General features: G+C 55.5%; 1 protein-coding gene across 11 annotated transcripts in view; it reads right to left on the reverse strand.

The window, feature by feature from the left end:
• The window catches only part of CHD6 (chromodomain helicase DNA binding protein 6), a 69,900-nt gene that overhangs the window by 18,458 nt on the left and 30,091 nt on the right, over positions 1-21,351 (reverse strand). For 8 of the 11 annotated variants that reach the window (XM_062642065.1, XM_062642066.1, XM_062642060.1 and 5 more), the window contains 21 exons: positions 15,734-16,230; positions 14,850-14,988; positions 14,357-14,506; positions 12,590-12,655; positions 12,060-12,118; positions 11,610-11,727; positions 10,215-10,301; positions 9,818-9,967; positions 9,391-9,512; positions 8,550-8,793; positions 7,933-8,109; positions 7,085-7,228; positions 6,432-6,687; positions 5,735-5,945; positions 5,049-5,244; positions 4,406-4,570; positions 3,887-4,066; positions 3,390-3,500; positions 2,207-2,409; positions 1,907-2,106; positions 266-425 (listed from right to left, as the gene is read on the reverse strand). In XM_062642065.1, coding sequence (XP_062498049.1) covers positions 266-425; positions 1,907-2,106; positions 2,207-2,409; positions 3,390-3,500; positions 3,887-4,066; positions 4,406-4,570; positions 5,049-5,244; positions 5,735-5,945; positions 6,432-6,687; positions 7,085-7,228; positions 7,933-8,109; positions 8,550-8,793; positions 9,391-9,512; positions 9,818-9,967; positions 10,215-10,301; positions 11,610-11,727; positions 12,060-12,118; positions 12,590-12,655; positions 14,357-14,506; positions 14,850-14,988; positions 15,734-16,197 — 3,602 coding nt within the window. In that variant the 5' untranslated portion in view covers positions 16,198-16,230. The remainder of the gene's footprint in view (positions 1-265; positions 426-1,906; positions 2,107-2,206; positions 2,410-3,389; positions 3,501-3,886; positions 4,067-4,405; positions 4,571-5,048; positions 5,245-5,734; positions 5,946-6,431; positions 6,688-7,084; positions 7,229-7,932; positions 8,110-8,549; positions 8,794-9,390; positions 9,513-9,817; positions 9,968-10,214; positions 10,302-11,609; positions 11,728-12,059; positions 12,119-12,589; positions 12,656-14,356; positions 14,507-14,849; positions 14,989-15,733; positions 16,231-21,351) is intronic. The other 3 variants (XM_062642067.1, XM_062642062.1, XM_062642059.1) reach the window with 1 other exon arrangement.

Raw genomic sequence — 21,351 nt, forward strand, 5'->3', positions numbered from 1 at the left:
AGGACCTACTATCTCACAGCAGGATGGGCACCAGCCACGTGGTCACACCACAGTGCCCAGCCCTGTGATCTGCTGGGGCTCTGCAGCCGGAGGTGTGCTGCTCAGGATACAGCTCCTTTTAGCTTGGAGGAGCATCCGAGAGCAGTCCAGCAGCTGGAGCACAATGAACATGCATGGGCTGTGAGCCCTTCACAGCTCCTTCCCACCCTCCCCACGCTAAAAGCCCTCAAGCCCATGGTTTCCACAAGCTGGCTCCTGCACTCACTTGTTGCAGTGCTGTTTGAGGTGCTTCTTGTAGCTGTCATCATGCAGGACAACCTCGGGGTTGCAGGTGGCAAGCCAGTCTGCATTCTTTATCTCGGGAAGAAGCATCTGGTTCTTTGTCTTCTTCCCCTTCCTGCCTCTGGGCACTGGTGCTGACAAGCCTGTAACAGCAAGTGGCAGTCAGTGAGCACTATGGGCCAGGCCAGGCACCACTGCCATGGCAGGAGGGCTGGAACCAGATGATTTTTAAGGTCCTTTCCAACCCAAGTCATTCTATGATCATACAAAAGCATGGAAGGGACCTTGGTCCTGGGCACAGCTCTTAGAGCCTTACCCAGACACTACAGCCAGCTCTGAAGTTCACCCTATTGGACAACACAGTGATCTGAACAAGAGTTCAGACAAGAGGGGGCCAAACAATCAAAGACCAGAAGTCAGTTCTGATGATCCGATCTCTTAAGGGTTGTTTCCTATTCAGGAGGAGGGCTGCAGGATCACTGCAGGGGGCATTTACACTTGGCAAAGACAGCGAGGGGAAAAGGAACACAGTCCCATCAGGCTGACAAAGATAAAATGAGATCGGGTGGCTGGAGCTGAAAATTAAACACATTTTCAACCTTGAAATAAGATGCAAGTTCACAGCAGAACATGGAAACAACTCCTGGTTGATGCCTCCCTGGGCAGCTGCTTCTGAGGCAGGGCCTTGTACATGTCCTCTCCTGCCTATGTGTGTAAAGATGGACAAGGGCTCCAGCCTGCTGGGGCTCTGCAATGAGCACCAGGGCAGCTGTCTCCAGCACTGAATTGGCCTGATGACCTCTGGACAAACTCAGCCTGTTCTGGGATAGAAGGCAGGATGGGGCTGGATCAGAGCAGAGCTCAGAGTCTGTGTGTTGTGCTTGCCTTTCACAGTCACTCAGATATAGATTGAGAAGGAATGGCCCCAGGATGCATGAGCACAGGCTGGAGGTTGCTGTTGCTTCCTGCACATCAGGGAAGCCTGGATCCTGGTCATCTCTCTGCAAACACAACTGGTACCTCAGTCTTCTTGGTGAGCCACAGCACAGAGATCACAAGCACACAATGAGCAGCACAGAGCTGTGGAGCTCTGACCACTCTGAGGAAGGGCCATGGCCTCCCCCAGCCGGCTCTCCCAGCACAGGCCACAGCCCTCCAGCTGATCCAAGGAGCCAGCACCAGCTTCATATCATTAAAGAAAAGCCACTGTGGCTGCATGATGCTGTTTGTATGGTGGGCTCTATTTGCTGTACTGCTCCAGCCCCAAGGGATGCCTACAGAGAACAGACGCTGCACTGAAGGCAGAGAAAACTCAGCAGTGCTCACTTGAGAGCAGGATGGCATCTCTGCTCCCACCACAAAGGCCCTCTCTGCACCATCCATGGCACTGGGAGGCAGGAAACAGCCTTCCCCACCCAGTCAACCCCTGCTGCTGGCTCTGAGGGTCAGCGTGGAGGTCAGTCCCATGGCAGCCACCTCCTCTGTGAGGTGCAGAGAGAGTTGTGGTGCTCAAGCACAACTGTTTGCTGGCTGCTTCAATCAGCTCTGAATTCTTCAGCCTCGGTCCTACAGGCTGGCACAGCGGCAACGGGTAGAGGTGCAACAGCAGAGCAACAGACAATACCTGAGTGATTCTGCAGAGCCTGGTTCTGCCCATCCTTCGTTGGCGTGATGAGATCCCAGATAAAACTTTTGATCTTCTCATCCCCCTTGTAGTGTTTGACGCAATAGACCAGCAAGGCCCGACAGATCATCTCCATGTCCTTCTCATTCAAGTGCCACTTGAACCGCCCATGGGTCAGGATATCTTTCCAGCGTCCCCAGCTGGAAACAGCAGGAATACAGAGAGCGTAAATACACCTGTGCAACTAGAGACCTTTCCAGCATCTCCCTGCAGGAGCTGCCTAGTGGGGGTGAGACTCACCCGAATATGAGCAGGTTCTTCTCCACACGGAAGCACTCAGCCCGCAGGTACCGGCGTGTCTTCTCATTGAAGCGCCGTGAGCGTGTGGGTCTCTCATCCGAGTCACTGTCCAGCTCGGAGAACTCCATCAGCTCATCCTCTTCAAAGGAGTTGTAGTGTTTGGTTTGCTTCCGCACCCGGGGCCTGTCGATGACCAGGCTCTCCTGTGAGGTTCACAGAGGAGAACGCACTCAGGTATGGGCAGAAATACCTGCCTCCCATCAGGGCACAGCATGTCTTCTCCTCCACACTACCGCTCTGCTCTGCTTACGCCTCTGTTTCCCAGCCTTGTGGCTAGTCATCACCTTCCCAATAGATACCTGCTCCAAATTACCTGTGTGAGGCTTTGCTGGCACACGAGACAATTCCTGGCCAACCCAAACTTCAGTCTGAACAATGGCAGGGTGAAAATCATGCCTTCTGGATTCAAACTGCTGACAACCAGCAGCTGATTCAGCTCTGAATCATAGTCCTGGCCCTCCCAGCACTGCCTGCACAGAACGCTGTGCTGGAGGCTGTGTCATTTCTGTGCTGGGGGAATAGGTGGGCTGGAAGAGGAAAGGTGGCTTCCAAGAAGGTGCAGGAGGCAGCAGTATGAAATTAGACAGCATGTGCCTGCCTCCTCTCCTTACCCCTGCTCTGCAGAATGATCCGTGTCATTTAGATCTGCCTGGATTTCAAACACAAGAGAAACACACACACCCTCTCCCATTCTCCCTGCTATAGTGGTGAGCTCTGCAGAGCTGCATGGCCTCCCTCTTGCTGCTAATATCATCTCTATGGGCACTGCTGCCTCAGCTGGGAGAGCTGGGGCACCCAGCAAGCTTTACCACCTCTTTAGCCATGGAGACCTGCAGCGGTGGGAGATGGGGCTGCAGTGCAAAGAAATGTGCCCAGCACTGCAACCTCCAGGGCTCGAAGGGTTGGAGCAACAAACTCATGTCAGCAAATGAGGCCTTCTCCAGTGCTGCCAGGACAAATGCTCCCTTCTGCCCCGGGTGCCAGGGCTCACATGGACTTCGGTTTGGCCTGAGCCCAAGGGTTTTTCCCTGAGCCCAGTGGAAGCACACAGCTCCTGCCTGGAGACCACACCACGCAGTTTCAGATCAGCTGTGGGGCACACAGGCCATGAACTGGATCGTACCTTTTCATTCTTGGCATCTGTATCGAGCTCTGCTATCTTGGCCCACTTTTGCCAGAAGTTGGGGTCATCTAAGGAAATGTCAGTTCTGTTTCCTGATGCAACGAAGCTGGCCTGGGAGTGGAAGAAGATGAATGAATAGGGTGCAACTCACCATCCAGATATGCCTTCCCCCATACAGCCATCCCCAACACACCTGCAGCACACAACCTGGCTGCCACAGGGTGTTACACCCCATGTTAACACATGCCCCCAGTGGACACCAGTCCCAAGTGTGGCATGGAGCTGGCTCCTTGAGCTTTCTCCTGTAGGGATGTCAGGGCCACACAGTGCACAGCTTCCCATGGCACAGCAGTGCCCAGCTTTGGGAAGCAGAACAGGCAGGAGAGCTTGGCCTCCATGCAGATGTATCCCAACACACAGGTGAGAAGAGGTCAACCCACCACGTCCCCCACCACCTTGAGGGAATCCCCCTTCCCTTCCAGTGGAGCACAGCTCACCTTGGCAAAGGTGGAGCCCTTCCCCTCGGTCTGGATCGTGATGGTCTGTGTCCTGCGCTGGAGGATCTGATCAATGTCTTCCTCACAGAACTTCGATCCTTCATCCTCCTCATCCATGAGGGCGCCATAGGCGCCCTTCCGCAGCAGGTCCTCCACCTCCATCTTTGAGAGCTGCTGAACCTGCCCAAAACATGGGGGCATCACCAACCTGGCCAGCTGCCCTGGGGCACAGCCCTCCCTCTGCCCCAAGCCAACCCAGACCTCCTGCTGCTATAGCAGAGGACTCTTCAAAATGCTGCCTGAGGGACTATCAAGAATGTCAGTCCACGTCACCCAAACACAGCACCACTTGCGTCCCAGGCCAAACACCAGCAATGCCACTGTATGAAAACAGGCCTTCCCTCCCGCAAAGCCTGCCCAAGGTCTCTGCTCCAGCCTGGCAGTGTCTTGCAGGGAAAGGACGAGAGCTCTCTCACAGCACCTCCCGCTTGGTCCCACTCCATCCAGCAGCCAACCTACCCCGTTGGTGCTGCCCTTGCGGTTGATGTCCTGCAGCACAGCCTTATCCAGGCCCAGCTTCAGGCTGGCCTTGTCGAACATCTCCCTCTCATAGGAGTTCCTGGTGATGAGGCGATAGACCTTCACTGCCTTGCTCTGCCCGATCCGGTGGCAGCGAGCTTGAGCCTGGGAGGGCAGGAGGCACAGTATCAAGCAGTGAGCCCAGCAGCATGGGGACTGTGCACCAGGACCCACCACTCACCCATCTGAGCCACAGTCAGCTCCCACCCACCAGAGCACCCTCACCCAGTGCCTGTGGCCAACCTGGCAGGGCTCCTGGAGCAGGGATCAGAGACCCCTGCACCCCTGGGAAAAGACTCAGGGCTCAGAGTGGAGTCCTGGGTCTCTGCAGATGCAGGGCACCCATCACTTCACCCCCTCCAAAACCACGTATGGTCATAATATTGCCTGGTCTGTGGCCCACCAGTGCTTTTAGAGCCACGCTGTCATCTCCCCATGACATGTCCCCTCTGCCTGCACTCCTGCCAGCTCTCCCAGCAGGGTAACCCATCCCACTACAGCCGGAGGCGGCTGCCCTTCCATCCCTGCTGCAATGACAGGCAGGAGCTGTGCTGCAGGATCTCCTGGCTGCCTGTCCCGTTACCTGCAGGTCGTTCTGTGGGTTCCAGTCCGAATCAAAGATGATGCAGGTGTCGGCAGCAGTGAGGTTGATGCCCAGCCCGCCCGCCCGCGTGCACAGGAGGAACACGAAGCGGTCGGAGTCGGGCTTGCAGAAGCGGTCGATGGCAGCTTGGCGCAGGTTGCCGCGCACCCGCCCGTCGATGCGCTCATAGGTGTACCTGCTCCGGGAGAGGAGAGAGCAGGGTCACAGCAGGGCCTCAACGTGGCTTACAAACCCCTTCTTGCTCCCTCCCCCAGGCTCTGTGTTGGTACACAGGCAGCTGGGATTCACTGGCAGGACCTGTGCACAAGCGGAGGCTCAGGCCCCATCAGCCTGTGTGCACTGTAGCTGTTCCTCAAAGTTGTTCCTCTTAGAAAGGCAAAATCACCAGGACCCCATGCATGGTGCATGGATATGGGAACCAGGACCAAAGGAAGGGCCTATTTCTGCTTGGTCACTCCTAGGACTAGCCCTGGGCAATGCAAAACGGAGAGGTCAGAGCTCTGGGGTCTCTGCACCCACCAGCAGTAGCCTGTAGCTTGGATCCTTTGATACGTGGGCACAGAATGGCCAAATCCCCACCCTGGGCTGTTGCCCCTCTTGTCTCTACAAGTGCAGGATGGAGGTGATGTGGAGGAGCTGTGGTGAATGCTGACGCCTGTACTAACCGCCTCTGAATGAGATAGTCTTCCAGGATGTCGAGGCAGCGCACCATCTGGGAGAAGATGAGCACCTTGTGCCCACCAGCAATCAGCTTGGGAAGCAGCTTATCAATGAGCACCAGCTTCCCGGCCGCCTGGATCATCGCCTGCAGCTGGAAGTCTGGCGCCTCCGGGCTGTGTGTTTTACGGAAGTCTTCCAGGATCTTCTCCTCCGCCCCTGCCAGGTGAGAAGGGATGAGAGCTCTTGGTGAGGCTGGCACTGCAGCTGCCCCAGCCTCCCCTCCAGGGCAATAGCAAGCCACCACATGAGGAACAGGACCCATGCAGTCGATCAGATCAAGGGAGGTTGGCTAGAGACCACCAAGAAGCCCCTCCACTCCTGTTACTCTACTCCTTCTTCAGAGCTTGGCAGAACAAGCCAGGCTGGGATGTTGGAGAGGGTCCCACACCAGAACACCCCCAAACACAGCAAGCTTCTAAGACCATAATGTGTCCACCAGTACTTGTGGGGAGTTGGGCTGCCTGTGGGGGCAATAAGGCAGATCACTGCATCCTGTGTGGGGCCTGGATGTACAACCACAACCAGCAGCAGATGGCATGAGGACCTGAGCTGGCTGCCAAGCTAGGTGAACACTGCAAGTAGGGACCAGGAAATGCTGCAGTAATATCTGTGCCCCCAACACCTCCTGGGCACAGCCCTCACCGTTGATGAGATATGGGTGATTGCAGCACTTCCGCAGCTCCATCATGGTGTTGATGAGGTTGGGCATATTGTGCTGGTTGGCACCCTTGGAGAGGAAGGAGAAGTTCTTCTCCAGGATGGCCCTGTAGTATTTCTTCTGGATATTGGTCAGCTCCACCTCAATGATGGTCTCTTGTTTGGGTGCCAGATTCTTCTCTACATCATCCTTCAGCCGTCTCAGCATCATGGGCTTCAGGATGGACTGCAGCTTCTTCACCTGCCGGAGCAACAACAGAGATTCACTGCCTTTCCTGCATGGCAAGCACATGGTGACAACAGCAGAGGGGCCTGCAATGCTAGAGCCTCCCCACACTGGAAACCCACTACAAATAACCCTGAAGCAGCTGGGACAGAGCAGGTGGGAAAGTCGGGTGAGCTCTGCTGCCCAGGCATGCAAAGGCAGTAGGGAGCCAGGCAGGGAGCAGACCTCTGCCTTGGCACAGGATGGTCTCCTCTCTCCAAGGCTGTGTCAAGGGCTCTGTCACACTTTGTTCTCCCAGCATTCAGAGTCCTATTCACTTCCATGAAGCACACGTCTGACAGTGTGCCTGGCTTGGTGAACATGGGTCCCAGTGGCCTGCACTAACAGTCACCAGCATCGCTCTTCCAGGTACCTGCTCCTCTGTCTTCAGGTCTCCAAACTCCTCCAGGAAGGCTGTCTCTGAGGGAAACTGCTGTGGCTCCAGGAAATTCAGGAGGCTGAAGAGCTCCTCCACCGAGTTCTGCAGCGGGGTCCCTGTCAGCAGCACCTTGTGCTCCTGGGTACACACAGAAAACAGGTTGAGAGCTCACACCTACTGGCTGGGTCTGAGGGGTCCCAGAGCACAATGCTCCTTGTCTTCCTGCCTCAGGAGCACTCTGTGAGGCCTGCACAGAGCTGAACTGGGACACATCTAAGGGAGTGTCCTGGGAGCAATGACAGCCGAATCCAAGAATCCCACATTGCTCCCAGGCTTCAGCCCAGCCCTGGCACAAGACCCACAGGCAGAGCTGTGCTGGCACTGAGGGGGACACTTGGCAGAGCCCAAGATTCTGTGTACCTGGGGCAGGATGTCCCTCTTCAGAGCTCAGGGAGAACAAAAGGGAACACGGCACAAGGCACACCATGACCAGAGGATGCTGTGCACGGCTGGTCAGCCACTGCTTCCATGTGCTACAGCAGCCTAAGCTGCACTGTAAGGCCAGGCAGTGCTCTCCCTGGCAGTGCACACAGATGGGAAGGCACAGAGCAGAAAGGAGTTTGTGATGGCTACAGGGCACCAGTGCCCCATCAATCAAAGGACCCCCCCATCACTGGCACTGCTTCAGCAACCTGATGGGTCCTGGATGTTTTTCCCTCTGACAGGGAGCTCTCAGCTCTGACACTGGGTCTGAGCAGCACATGGCAATGGCATCTGACAGCTCGGCATGGCCATCTCTGTCCCACCCTGCTCCCACATGAACCGGTGCAGGACATGCTCACCAGGGCCATGAGCTTCAGCCCCTCCAGGAGTTTGCAGTTCCTGTTCTTCAGGCGATGTGCCTCGTCAATGACCACGCAGCGCCACTGGATCTTCTTCAGCTCCGGGCAGTCAGCAAGGATCATCTCAAAGGTGGTGATAACCACCTGGAACTTGAAGATCCCAGGGAGAGGGTTCCCCTGTGGAGACATAAACCATATGCAGCACTTGACTCCTGCAGGGTGGCAGGATACTATCAGACATACCGTATGACAGTGTCAGTGTTAGCATCTGGCTCCTAGCTGGGATTTCCCCAGATTCATCTCTCCCAAGCAGCAGGCAGGTTCCTGCAAGCCTCCTCGTTGGCCACAGGCTACATCTCTCCAAACCAGACACTGCTTCAGGGCAGCAAACAGGCCTGGACAAGAACTGCAGTGGGAGCTCTGCTGCTTTTTCCCCTTTCTGCATGAGTTAGGCCTGTTCTTCGCTCATACACAGTGCACCCTGAGCCCTCGAGAGCCAAGGGGTCTTAAAAGATCACCTGTCCCTCTTCAGGTGAACCAAAAGCTCCACATGGTTCACAAGTAAAGAAAGCCAGGGCTGGGGAATGCATCCTGGGTGTGCTCTGTGTGTCAATCACCTGTGTGTCCCTGTACACCATCTCGTACTGCTGGATCATCTGCCGGCTGATCTGGCTGCCGTGGTACACGATGGCGTTCATCTCCGTCCAGGTGCGGAACTCCCTCTCCCAGTTGGTGATGGTGGAGAGAGGAGCGATGATGAGGAAAGGGCCATGGATGCCCATGAGGAATATCTCTGAGAGGAAGGTAATTGACTGGATTGTCTTTCCCAGCCCCATCTCATCAGCCAGGATGCAGTTCTTCCTGCAGAGATGGACACAGGCGGTTGAACGTGGCTCTGAGAAGCAGGAGCCACCCTGTCTTGATGGGATGTCACCTACTCCCACACCTCTCTGACCCTGCAGTATGAAGGGTGGGGGGACATTGGTACAGTGGCTCAAACTGGTGTGGGTAAGCCAGACCATCCAACTTCCTGCAAGATGATGGACTCAGTGTGAAGATGCTGTCCTTTGGGGGCACACTAGCCAGTAAACCATGCATCTAATGACCTACTGCAGCTGAGAACATGCATATCCTGCACTCCTGCCACAGGAATGGGTCACTAGTAGCCTGGCCAATACCAAACCTCAGGTGTATCTTACACCCATAGCTAAGCCCTACTATCTCCAAGACTCATCAGCATTTACGAGGGAGAAACATTCCAGAAGACTCAGTTGCAAAGCTAAAACAAACACAGACTTCCTGGCAGCTGCCTGCCAGCTCCAGCACCGGAAGATCCCGGTGGCTGCTCTGTCAGCCCGTGTTTGTCAGCTCTTCTCCCCCAGCTCATGACTGCACACACCAGGGCCCTACTGCCAGCAAGACATCCCATGGGAGCACAGGGTGCCAGCCCCTCCTCACCTGTTATACCAGTTAAAGAGCAGCCAGTTCATTCCCTCCAGCTGATATTCCCGCAGCTGGTTGCTGTTCTTATACTCCCGGGACCTCTCCAGTTTCTGCCAGGACTCAGATGCTGGGCGCTCCTAGGAGGAGAGAGCAGGACCAAGGTCCATGGAGAGGAAGAAGCTAACGCTCAGTGAGGGCAGACCCTGCTTCTGGGGCTGAGCATCAGGACCACGCTTCAGAACAGTCATTGACAGCTGATTCACAGCAAGGTCCTGGCCTCCAGATCCCACCCTCAGGTCCTGCTAACTAACCCATCTGGAGGGGAGGACATAGGGCTTGCACTGCAGCAGCAGGGACAAGAAGGTCAGCACTGCTGGACCTTGGCAAGACACAGACAGTCCCTGCCTGCCCAGGGCAGCGAGCTGCCAGCCGGGTACGTTACCTCTGGGTACGTTACCATGTGCTTGATTTCTGGAGGGATTTGGAGGGCTTCAAACTCTTTAATCTTCCCTGGGTCGACATCCTCCTCCAGCTCCCAGGTGCTCTCCTCGTAGGGCAGGGAGCACCACTTCACCAGGTAATGAGTCACCTCCTGCAGCACAGACGCAGGCTCAGAGACAGGGCAGGGCTCACAGCTCAGCCCCAGCATGCAGGAGTCACAGGACAGTCAGCAGCCCCCATTCAGCCCTGTGCCAAGGGGTCTTCTGGGGACAAGACTCACTTTGTGCAAGGCTGGGAAGGCCTCAGGGAGCTCTGAGATACCACATGCTGCACATCCTGAGTCTGGGGCTCCTGCCAAGCCTCCCTCCCTCCATGGGGCAAGAGATGCTGCCACTCACCTCCCCAGTGTCAGGGTCCTTCGTGTGAGCCACCTCCAGAATTCGATCTACCTCCACATAGTCTGGGTTGAACAAATCCTCATCAGGCTGTGACAGCAAACAGTAAAAAGAGGGAAGTTCAAGGTGATTCCAGGGTTAAACAGATGGTGGGCAGCAGTAAACAGCTGCGGGGCATCTGTCCCCAGGATGCTGCTGGCTGTGTGCAGCACACCAAGTGCCCTGGACGCAGGTACATGACATCTGTCTCTAGGCAGGGAGGATAGAGAAGGCAAAGCTCTTTCTTTAGTGCGGTAGCGAGCTCCACATTGCCCTTGCTGGGAGGCAGGAACGTTCTCTCCAGCCCATATGGCCCCAAGGTACACAGCCCTGAGCTGCATGCTGCTCATGCACAGCATCCAGAGAGCCACACACAGCACCCGAAGAACTCCACTCCTCTGCAAGGGATGACACCTTGTCCTCTGTCTCTGCCTCTCTTTCAGCAGCCACCAGCAGCAACTGTTCATAAGGCAAAAGCTCATCCTCCTGCCAGGAACACCATGGGAGGAGTGGGCTTCAGACTAGCAGTGGTCCTCAGAGAGACACACTGCCTAGGGCTTGGGAAGGAGAAAAAACAGGCTTTGATGTTCACAGCTCCCCAAGCCCCAGTTCATCACAGGAAAGAGCATTTGCTCCTTGCTAAGCTGTTAGTGGTACAATGTGTTCCAACACTTGCCTTTTCTTTACACCCTGGGAAAGACCCCAAACAGTCTTGGGAGTGAGAAACTTGACACACACCCCCAGCTTTCAACTACATCCATAGAGAAATGTTCACAGCCTACTGGCCTCGTTTACACTTGTAAGGGGCAGTTTGAGGGGATCCAACAACTATCTCTGAAGCAGCAAGATAAATTATAGAACACCTTTCATATTAAACAAGATTAATTTGCTTGTAGAGCGGAGCAGGCAGGTATAAGCCCAGGTATTTACAGCTCCCTCTCCCACAGCACCTCTGCTCCACCACAAAAGCACCTCCAGCACTCCACGCTGCCCTCCCTCCCACTGAGCAACGCTTCCAGCGTTGCAAGTGACATTTGTCACCCTGCCCATATCTCTGCCAGTGACACCATGGGTGTTCAGGGTGCTGTCATGGCCCCTTGGCTCCAGGATCCCCACCCGCTCATCTTCTTGTGCTGGTTCAATCCAGCCTGAAAGCTCGAGGAGGTGCCATGCTGCTGCCTGTCAGCAAGAGCACACAGGCAGGGCTCTGGGCAGCACCCAGGATAACCGAGCTACACCCAGCCCTGCATTTTGGACCTGGAGCTGGCCTGCTGGGGCAGGGAGGTACCAGAGGCATCGCTCAGCCCAGGCTGGGTGTGCTGGGGTTGGACACAGCTCCTTGCTGTGCTCAGCTCTCACCTCTGTAAAAATATGCTTCATCTGAGCCTGCTTGTTGCGGAAGCGTTTTATCTTCTGGGAGATCCTGGGGTCCTTCTCCAGCTCCTCCAGAGTTGCCCATTTACAATGGAGGTAGGAGCTGCAGAGGGAAAAAACCAATGTCAATGAAACATGACCAATCCCATCCACCACCCAGACCAGCAGGGATCTCCCAGCGACCCAGAGAACACCCAGCCTATGCCTCCCCATGTGAAACCCCAAACTGGAGGAAGCCATGGCCGAGGTCCAGGCCAAGAGTGAGCACTGCGGCCACAGCAGCTTTCCTGCTTCCCACTGCTGGGGCCTGCTCCAGAGGACAGCAGTAGTGAGACAGGGATGCTGGGGATGGGACAGAGGTAGGAGCACCCAGCCCTTGCTCCTGCATGCATGGTGCACGTGCCACAGCACAGAGCATCACAACGCTGCACGTACAAGTTCCGGTACTTCACGTAGAACTCCTCCATCTCAAACGCCAGGCCCCCAGGATGAGTCTGAAACCAAGGGAAGGAGAATCAGTGACAGTAAGAGCCTGTGCAGGAGCTGGGGTATCTTCCATGGCCTGGGAGCAGGCAGGCATCCCCTGCCCGGCCACGGGCTCCAGGCAGGCTGAGCACCACACATGGTGAGGATGGCCAGGCCCTCAGTGTGCTGCTGCCCTGGAGGCTTGGTGGCCCTGGGGAATGTGCTGTGAGGCCACCCTTGAGCAAGGGGGACTCAAACACCTCCATGTTACGAGCACAAGCCCGACCCCTCTCCAGAGGCTTTCTGGTGCCCAGGGCAGGAGAGGCACCACAGTCATCCCCAACCCGTACCACAGCATCATCCTGAGAAGAGCAAGTGCAAGGAATGGCACAGCAGCACCAACTGCTGCTCCATCTCAGGTCCCTGATGCACAAAGCAGCCAGGTCCCATCTCTCCTCTGCCCAGGGACCTTCAGCCCCACTGACATCTTTGCCACTCACCTCCTTCTGCACCATCCTCGAGGCAAGGATCTTCTCAATGATATTGGCATCATCCTCGGGAGGCTCCTGGGGACAGGAGAGCAGAGCTGTTTTCCCTGCTCATCGCATGGCCTCTGGCACCCTCCTCTCACTCCTCTCCCAGCCCAGGAGCCAGGCAGGCAGAGCTGGGAGAGCTGTGCTTGGAGAACCCTTCCTGGGTGTGAGGGTGCAGATGCTACCAGTCTGCCTACACCCACCCTCTGCCATGTGCAACCCAGGCCACCAAGGCCACAGCACTGTCATATTTAGCTGTGTGGGTCCTTCCAGCTAAACCAGGGCAGCCAGCGAGGGTGCAAGTGTCCCAGAAAAGTCTGCACCCCTCAGCTGCAGTCCTGTGGCCCAGAAGGGGATTTGTGCCCTATTTGGGTAGCTCTGCCCCACACCAGGGTAACACCACCAAGGGGAACAGGCAGAGATGCTCCCGCTGCAGCCGCTGTGTTTCCCCATGCCCAGGCATCCACCCTGGTGCTGCTGAGCTCCAGCTTGACCATGGCCACAAAGGGTTTGTGTGAACACAGCCAGGAGCACAGTGCTGCCATCGCAGCCACCTGCAGCATCCCATGGCTGGGAGCTGACCCAGGCTGCATGGCTTACATAGGTCCAATGCTCACTGCTGGCAGGCTGACAGAGGAGCACTGCACCACCTCAGAGCTGCTGAGGAACGTGGCCAGGATACAGGGGGAAAAGCTGCAAATCCAGGCCATGGGGCCAGCTCTGAGGCCTCAGCACTCCCACTGTGACCTGCTGGGTCAGTCCTGACCCTGGAAGCAGCCACAGCCAGGCCTAGCCAAGCCTGCTGGCAGGAGCCAGAGCAGCAACAGAGAACCTCGCTGCCATCAGACACCAGCCTTAATAATTCATCTGGAGCAGGACACATTGAGGTGGAAGCCCAGGACTAAGTCCATGCTGCAGCGTGGCAGCACAGACACATGCCAAAGGCAGCCCATTCCCACCTGTTTCTTTGGAAACTTCACTTAGAAAGATCACTGCCTGAAGCCCAGCTGGGACACGGCTGTGGGCAGCAGCACTGTAAGCACCTCCCCAAAGCTTAGTGAAAAGGGGACTAGAGAGGGACACAGGCACACTATGAAGACAATTAGTGATCATTATTACTATCTGTCAGCTCTGTTGGTGACCAGAGACAACGAACAAGCTGTAGGATCCAACACAGAGACCAGCAGAAAGGAGCTGCCAGCATCCACCAGGGGCCGGGGCTGAACCAGTGGGGAGAGAAGGCCCAAACTGCAGTGACTATGGCTGGTCCCTGCCATGCTGCCCAGACCCCTGCCACACTCCCTGCAGATCAGCCTGGCTGATGGTGTCAGGCTGGGCACCTCTGCACTCCAAGGCACTGATGGAAAGCAGCAGCATGGGCTGAAAACAATGACCTGGTACTGACAAAACCCTCAGCTGACAGACTAACCTCATGCACAGGAGCTAGAGACAGGAGCCAAAGGTGGGTATGACCGGTCTTCAGGGACAAGTCCAGCTACACAACATGTTCCAGAGGCCTTAGTCTCCAAGCAGGAGGGTGACAGCTGGACCTACACGCCTCCTGCCCATCCCTTGTGCATTCACAGTGTTGCAAAGCCAGCCTGCACCCTCTCAGACAGGCACATTCTCTCTTCATTTTTGTGCTGGGATCCCCCACTTCCTCAGACCTTGGCACTGACACCCTTGGAAGACCCCGCAGGAGGCCCCACCACCCAGCCCCACATCCAGCCCTACCTCTGCCTGCCACGCCAGAGTGGAGGCTGAGAGCGCAGAGGTTCGCCCAGCTCCCAGCACAGCTATTGTCTCGCCATCGTCATCCACCACCTTGAAATCCAGGTCCTCGTTGTACTTCCTCCTTTTCACTTGCCGTCCTGAGCGGCGTTTCTGTGTGTGGGATGAAGAAGGCACTCATGGGGGAGATGGGCACACCAAGTACCTCTTCCTTGCTTGAGCAGAGCGAGCCCCAAGGCTGCTGATCTCTAGCCCAGACAGTGGGATGGAGGTGGTGGAAGAATAGGCAGCCCTTGGAGGTAAACCCATTGCTGTGGTACTGAGGTCTCCATCAGTGCCTAACCCACATAGCCTCATAGAGACCTGAGGCAGAGGAGCCCTACAGAGACATGTGCAGCTCCCCAGCCCTGTGGGGCTGACCTGCCTCCCCACACCATGCTGGGAAAGGGGAGCTGCCAGGAGCAATGAAGGAGCCAGCTGAGGGCTTTGGCCATACCTGGCTGTCGGCTGACTCCGCAGACTCCTCTGGGCTCTGCACGGATGGGCTCAGGAGATCCTGATCCAAATCCAAACTGTCCACCGGTATCTCATTTTTCCTCTTTCCTTTCTTCTTCTTCTCCACAGGGGTGTCCTTGCTGCCAAGACAGGCTGACAGTTAGATCCTTACCCTCAGCAAGGAACACTTGAGGGAAAGATTTCAAAGACCTGGTGCCTGCTCCTGGGCTTCCCCACTCACAGCCCTGCAACCCATCCCTTCCACACCCCAGACCTGCACAGGAACAGCTGGTTTCAAAGCTGTGTTGAGGTTTTAACCCCATTTCATGACAAAATTGCCTGGGAGCAGCCATACCCAAGCAGTTAAAACTCTCTTCCCTGGCCATGCAACTGCGCTTTAGCCCTGCGAACACACCGCTTCCAACCGAGCAATAACTCCCAAGATATTGATTCCTAAGTCACAATTAACAACTGCTTCATTCATGAGCCAGTAGTTAGCTATGATTAGAAATAATTTAGAAGAAATTATGTCACCATTATCTGCCACTTACAGGACTCCCAGCAATCATTTCATCTGCACGGAGCACTCGCCCTGCCTGCTGCTTGCCTCTTCCTCAGGTCCTGACCCCAGCACACAGGGCAGGACAAGGAAAGGCCAAGACTCTCTGGTCCTCTTTTCAATCTGGGGCCTCATCCCCAAAAGGACACCCCCCTGTTCCCGTCTCTGCATGGCCAGAGAGCTCATCCTGGCCTCCCAATGAGTACATCCAGCCTTCACCAGGAGGCACCTGGGCACCCTGCAACAGGGTGGCCTCAGCTGAAGCTCTTGTGAGCCCACAGCCCCATCCACAGCAGGCACAGAGACAAGGCCACACCACCACCCACCTGCTCTTCTTGGCTCTTGCTCTGGAGCCAGGCTCAGAGCCGTTCTTCTTATCTTTAGGCTCCTTGGGGGCTTTGGGTTCCCGAGGTTTCCGGGGTTTCTTAGCCACCTCCCTCTGCTTGGGCTCCTTCGGCTTCTTGGGCTCTTTAGCCTTTTTCGGCTCTTTTGGTTCTTTAGGCTCTCTCCTCCTCTTTGGTTTCACCTCCACAGCTGCTTTTTCTCCCCCATCCTGCTCTCCCAGATCCTTTTTCTTCCGTTTCTTCTTCACCGTGCCCCCACCCCCAGCGTCCTGCATCCCATTCTGGGTGCTCGTTCGCTTCTGGGAAGCCCCATCGGGCTCCTCCTCCGGGCACTGGCACTGGCCTCCCGTGGCCGTGGCCGTCACCGTCACCTGGTGGGACACCTCGTCCTGCTCCTCGCTGCTGGCAAAGGGGTCCTGTGCCTTGCACTCCCAGGCATCCGACATTGGGGAGCGGCTCAGCGCTTTTAAGCTTGGTGGCTGCAGAGAGGGCAGAAAGGCAGCGTGTGAAGCAAATGCCACAGACAGAAACAGCTCTCGGGGGAGCTGCAGCCCCAGCGAGGCTCCAACCACCCAGTGCAGTGGGAGCAGTGTCCCTCAGTGTGGCTATGGCCACCACATGCAGAGGCAGCTCAAAGGGAAGGATCTTCTCTTCCCTGCCTGACAGAGGCCCACAGGTTGGAGAGGCCTTTTGGTTCCTTACCAGCACACACAGGTCCAGAGCAGAAGTGGCTGTCCCCTCTGCTGTGCCCCCAAGCAGAGCCCTGCCTTGGGTTGCACACTCCACATCCCCCTCTGCTGAGACCAACAGCAACCCATGTGCCCAGGTCACCTCCTGCCCATTACCCACAGGGCACTGTGTATGCTTTGATTTCTGATCTGGATTACATGGAAGTGCTAAATGAAACACACTGCAAAGGGAAAGAGCCTCATTGCCCCTGCAGCCACCCATGAGCAGGGCTGCAGGCACCTCTGGCATCAGCCACCTCCAGTGCTCTGCCCCAGTCCCTGCTGCTGGTCTGATCCAAAGAGCTGGCACGGAGGAGAGCTGCCATCCCGTCACCCAGACAAACCATCAATGTGCACCCAAGCAATGAAGAGGAACCCATTGTGGGCCAGGAGAAAATCAGCACTCTAGACGCTGCCTCTGAGCCCACAGGGTGAGCAACAGGATCAGTCCCAGCCTTTGCATTCCTCAGATCTTGCAAGCTGGGGATCATCTGGAACAATTTACTGGATTAGCTACAAAGCTCATAGACTCCCAAGAGCCTGGACCTCCTTTTGGTTCTGTGCTGAACAGCAGCCAAGTGCAGATACCAGACAGAAAGCAAATCGTCAGCATCCTTGCACAGCAGGAGGGTGAACTATTCCTTCCCAGCCACAGTTTGTAGCCCTGAGTCTCACAAGGGCCTGCCCGCTTCCAGGCAGACCACCAACAGGCAACAGGTCTGGATATCATGATTCTGGTACACCCAAGAGCAGGTCATGTCACCTGTCCTGATGGAGAGGGGCTCCCAGCTCACAGGACTGGGCTGGGGTTGGTGCTGAGCACCCGGGGCAGCTCTGAACTCAACCGCCTGTGCCTGGGGGAGCTGAGCCGCCATGGCCATGCAGGGGTTACAGGTCCCCATCACTGTGTGCATCAGCAATTCCCAGCAAAGCAGCGTGGAGGAGGGACTGCCAAAACTGGCTCATAGTTTCCACTGCTGCAAACCAGTCAAGTGGTCCAAAGCTCTCCCCTACCCCATGTGCTGCCTCACCTACAGCTCCAGCCCAGGCTATGCAGCACAAGCAGGTCTCACTCACCATCAGCACATCCACTGCCCGGCAGGACCCTCAGGCTCCATCGCATGGGACAGGCTGATAAAGCTGTCAGGAGAGCAGGGCTCAAACCATGACCTAGTGAGTGGGTTCTGCCTTCTCTTTGTGTTGTGCTGCTCAGGCAAATCGGAGAGGGCCTTTCTGTGACTGCTGATGAAGACATCCCAGCCTGCCACAAGCCCTGCTGCCATAGGCAGTTAAATGCTTTATACAACCAACCCCGAGCTGTTGGAACGTGTGTGAAAACACAACCAATCCCTCTGCTCCTCCTGCATCCCCTCTGGGCTGCCAACAGCCCCTCCAGCCTCTAGGCAAGCCCATTACGGTGGGAGCACAGATGTGTCCACACCAGCACACCTCCAAGGCAGCCGCCGGATCCAGCAGTGACCACACTGTGCCATGGAATGCTCTGTGGGCATCCAACACCATGGCCTGCTGTGTCCAGAAAGCAGTGTGGGGACCAGTCAGCAGTGCCTGCAGCACCCAGAAGCTTCTGGCACAGTCCGTACCATCAAAGGACCATCAGACACCAGCCTGTGGGTCCGAGCAGCTCGTGGCCACTGCTTGCATAGGCAGCAGAAGCACAGAGGGGCAGGGAAACCAGGATGCTCCACACTGACTGCAGGCGAGGTACTGCCAGCCCAGAAACCTTCTGCACCCAAGGCTGCTTGGTTTGTCTTGAGGAGAAAAAACTCACCATGTTATCTCCTACAAGCCCATGGCAAGCTCCTGCCATCCGCACAGGACTGTGCTGCTGGGTAAAAATCTGCAGGCTTATAGATTATACCTACACAGAGCTCGGCACGCTGCTGCAAGCCAGGGAAAGGGCTTTTCCTACTTCTCTTCCATGAGGTTCAGTTTATCCTGGCTTCTCGTCAACAGGAAAAGCCTGAGAAGGCAGTGCCAGTGTTATCTGTGCTCCTGTGTGGTTTCAAAGCACACTTGCAGCTTGCCTGCGGCAGCCCAGCCAGTTCATTATGGCAGGCAGGAACACACTGTCCCCATGGAGCCACAGGGAACCACCACCTCTGCTTCCAAAGGGTGAGGAGCTGAAGCACCGCGGGCGTTCAGCACTATGAACTGGTAAGGGATGGGAAAACCCCTCAGATTTTGTTTAAATCACACTGCCCTCCCAAGCAGCTTCCTGTTCTCAAGGTGTGAGAGTACAGAGGAGCATTTCCATGTCACCTGCTCTCTCCCATCCACCGTTCTGCCATCCTCCATCACATCCTTCCCCTGCAGAGCTCTCCTGGAGCAGCTAAGGTACAGGTACCCTGTCCCCTCAGGCAGGCTGGGCCAGCTCTCAGACCATCTGCCTTATCCTCTGCTCCACACAGCAGCAGGAGGGTTTCAGCTATGTTCCTTCTCCCTTTCCAAACCACTGAACACGCCTCTGAGACAACCTGCAGGCAGATGCCAAACTCTGCCAGCGTTTTACAGGCTCCTTCAGGAGCAGAGACAGCCCTGAGTGAAGATACACACAAGGCTGGTTCCCCATATGCATTACTTGGCACATCTTAAGAGTTTTCTTAACTCTTCAGACTGTTTCCATTTCAGCATCTCAGACGCAGGAATCAGCTGGCACCTTCTCCCTGCTCCACATGGTGAAAGCAAAGATGTTTTTCCTGCACTTTGCTTCCAATTCTTCAACCAGGCACTAAATTACAGACAACTCTCATGAGGACAATGCTTAACCTCTTCAAAAGCAACTCAACAGTTGTTTTGGAGCCCAAACCCAGCTCACCCCCATGGTCTGGCTGGCAGATTGCAAGGATTAGCTTTGCTTCCCAAAACCCACCCTGCCTATTCATCAGTCTACTGCTTTCATAAAGGAAGCGTTTAGTACAGTTCCTAACGATTTACACAATACCCAAGTAAACCTATGGGTCTTTGATGTCACATTTACCTCACCTCCCCTTCCATGGACATGGCCCTGAAGGGCGACAGCCCTCAATTCCCAACGTCTCATCAGGCTCCTTTGCAATTCCAGAAGAAATAACACCAAAGTGTAGGGGTTTGTGTTACTTTGCTCCAAAATGTCTTTATCAAACCCTTTAAGGGCAACTCATGCCCCTGGCATCAGGGATGGCTCTGGGTTCAAAGCCTTCTGGACCGAGATGCTCTGCTCCATCCCCACGAGCACTCATTTGACTCCTCAATCACTTCTTTACCCTATGACTCCTCTAAAAGGCCTTTTAGTGCTTAGATATTTGGGGAAAACATTCTTAGGCTCTGTGTCCTTAGCAAGTGGTTCCTAAAAACCTTTTCATTCCTGCCTTGTTACAGGCGCAGTTTTAAATTCCCAGAATGTCTCCTTTTTCTTACTCTAACCCTTTTAAACTGAATTTGACACTGAACAGCCTCTCCCCCCCGTTTCTTACATGCAGGTTGGTTGCTTCTGGGCTATTTTGGAGATTGGGGGTAAGTAAAGATGATGTCTCCCAGATTTTGAAAGGTGATGCCCATCTCTAAGCAACCCTCTGGTCCAGACCCAAGCAGTCTCCATGCACCCACCTTGCTTTTTATTCTTAAAGCTGTGCCTTTGCACTGGCTCTCAGCTGGCAGGTTTTTGGTGATGGTTGTAAAGATTTCACATTTTCAGAATACATTTTTATGTAACCTTTGTACATTTCTTTATTCCCAAAGGAATCTTCTATAAATTACATTTCATACAGGAAATCAAGTCCCTTAGCAGCAGCTGCAGCACAAAGTCTCGTCCATGCTGTCAAAGAGAAGGTCGAAGGGGGAAAAACTGTTTAAAGCCTCCCCAGAGAGCCGTGAAGGCCAAGAGAGAGCACTTATAATTGCATGACCCCCAGTAGAGGGCAAAGCCAAGGTTAGGGTGGGCCTTAATGATGTGTTCCCTTAACTTAAAATGGTTTCATTTCATTTATAGTCCCAATTTGACTCCACTTCCCTGTTTTTATCCAGGACTCAGAGGAAAAGCAGATACTGCACCAGCACTGCTGGGTGTTGGAGCCTCCTCACTCACCTGCCAGCATCATAACCCAATCCCTACCCAAACCCTGCAGTACAAAGGTTTGGGAGTGGGAAGGGGAGAGGAGCAACAGCCTCATGCCCACCCCACTGCCCATCCTGTGCCTCAGGGCTCTTCCCTGAACCTTACAGGCTTTTCCCCATAGCAGCACAGTGTTCCCAGCAGGGCGAAGCTCTGCCACTGCCTCAGGTTGGAACAGCAGCTCCGTCCTACAAGGAGGCCATGACTGAGCTCTCCTCATGGTCACTGCAAGAGCAAAGCCAGCTCCCCTGGCCACCCAGCTCAGACAACATCCACACACCACGCAATTGCCAAGCCAAATGTCATCTTGCACTCAAGTACCAGCACCATTCAACCCTGTCCACTGCCTGGATTTGGGTCTAGAGCACGGCTCAAACCCTGCAGAGATCTGTTCTATACACGGAGTGCTCATGGGGACCCTACTGCAGCGGTCATCACAAGTTTCCATCATTTTGAGATAGCGGCTGATGTCCGGGGGATGGTGCCCAGCACCCCACAACTTGGTGTCCTCCAAACAGCCCTGACCAAAACCCCAGCCAGGCTGCCACCAGCCCATAGCTCTGCCTGCAAAGCGGTCACACTGACAGCCACCAGCCCGCTCTATCTGCACAGCCCCATGATGAAAGGCAGCCTGCTCCATACAGAACGCTTTAGCAGGCTGCAGAGCCAGCCTCCCCACCAGCTGCAGTCCCCACTGGTGGGGTGCACAGCATGGGCTGTTGTCCTCTGGTCGCTGGGTGTCCACACCCCTCGTTCCCAGC

The sequence above is a fragment of the Pezoporus occidentalis genome, unplaced genomic scaffold (genome assembly GCF_034315485.1).
Source record: "Pezoporus occidentalis ecotype Australia unplaced genomic scaffold, CSIRO_AGI_Poc_V1 ctg70, whole genome shotgun sequence".
Taxonomy (NCBI): Eukaryota; Metazoa; Chordata; class Aves; order Psittaciformes; family Psittacidae; genus Pezoporus; species Pezoporus occidentalis.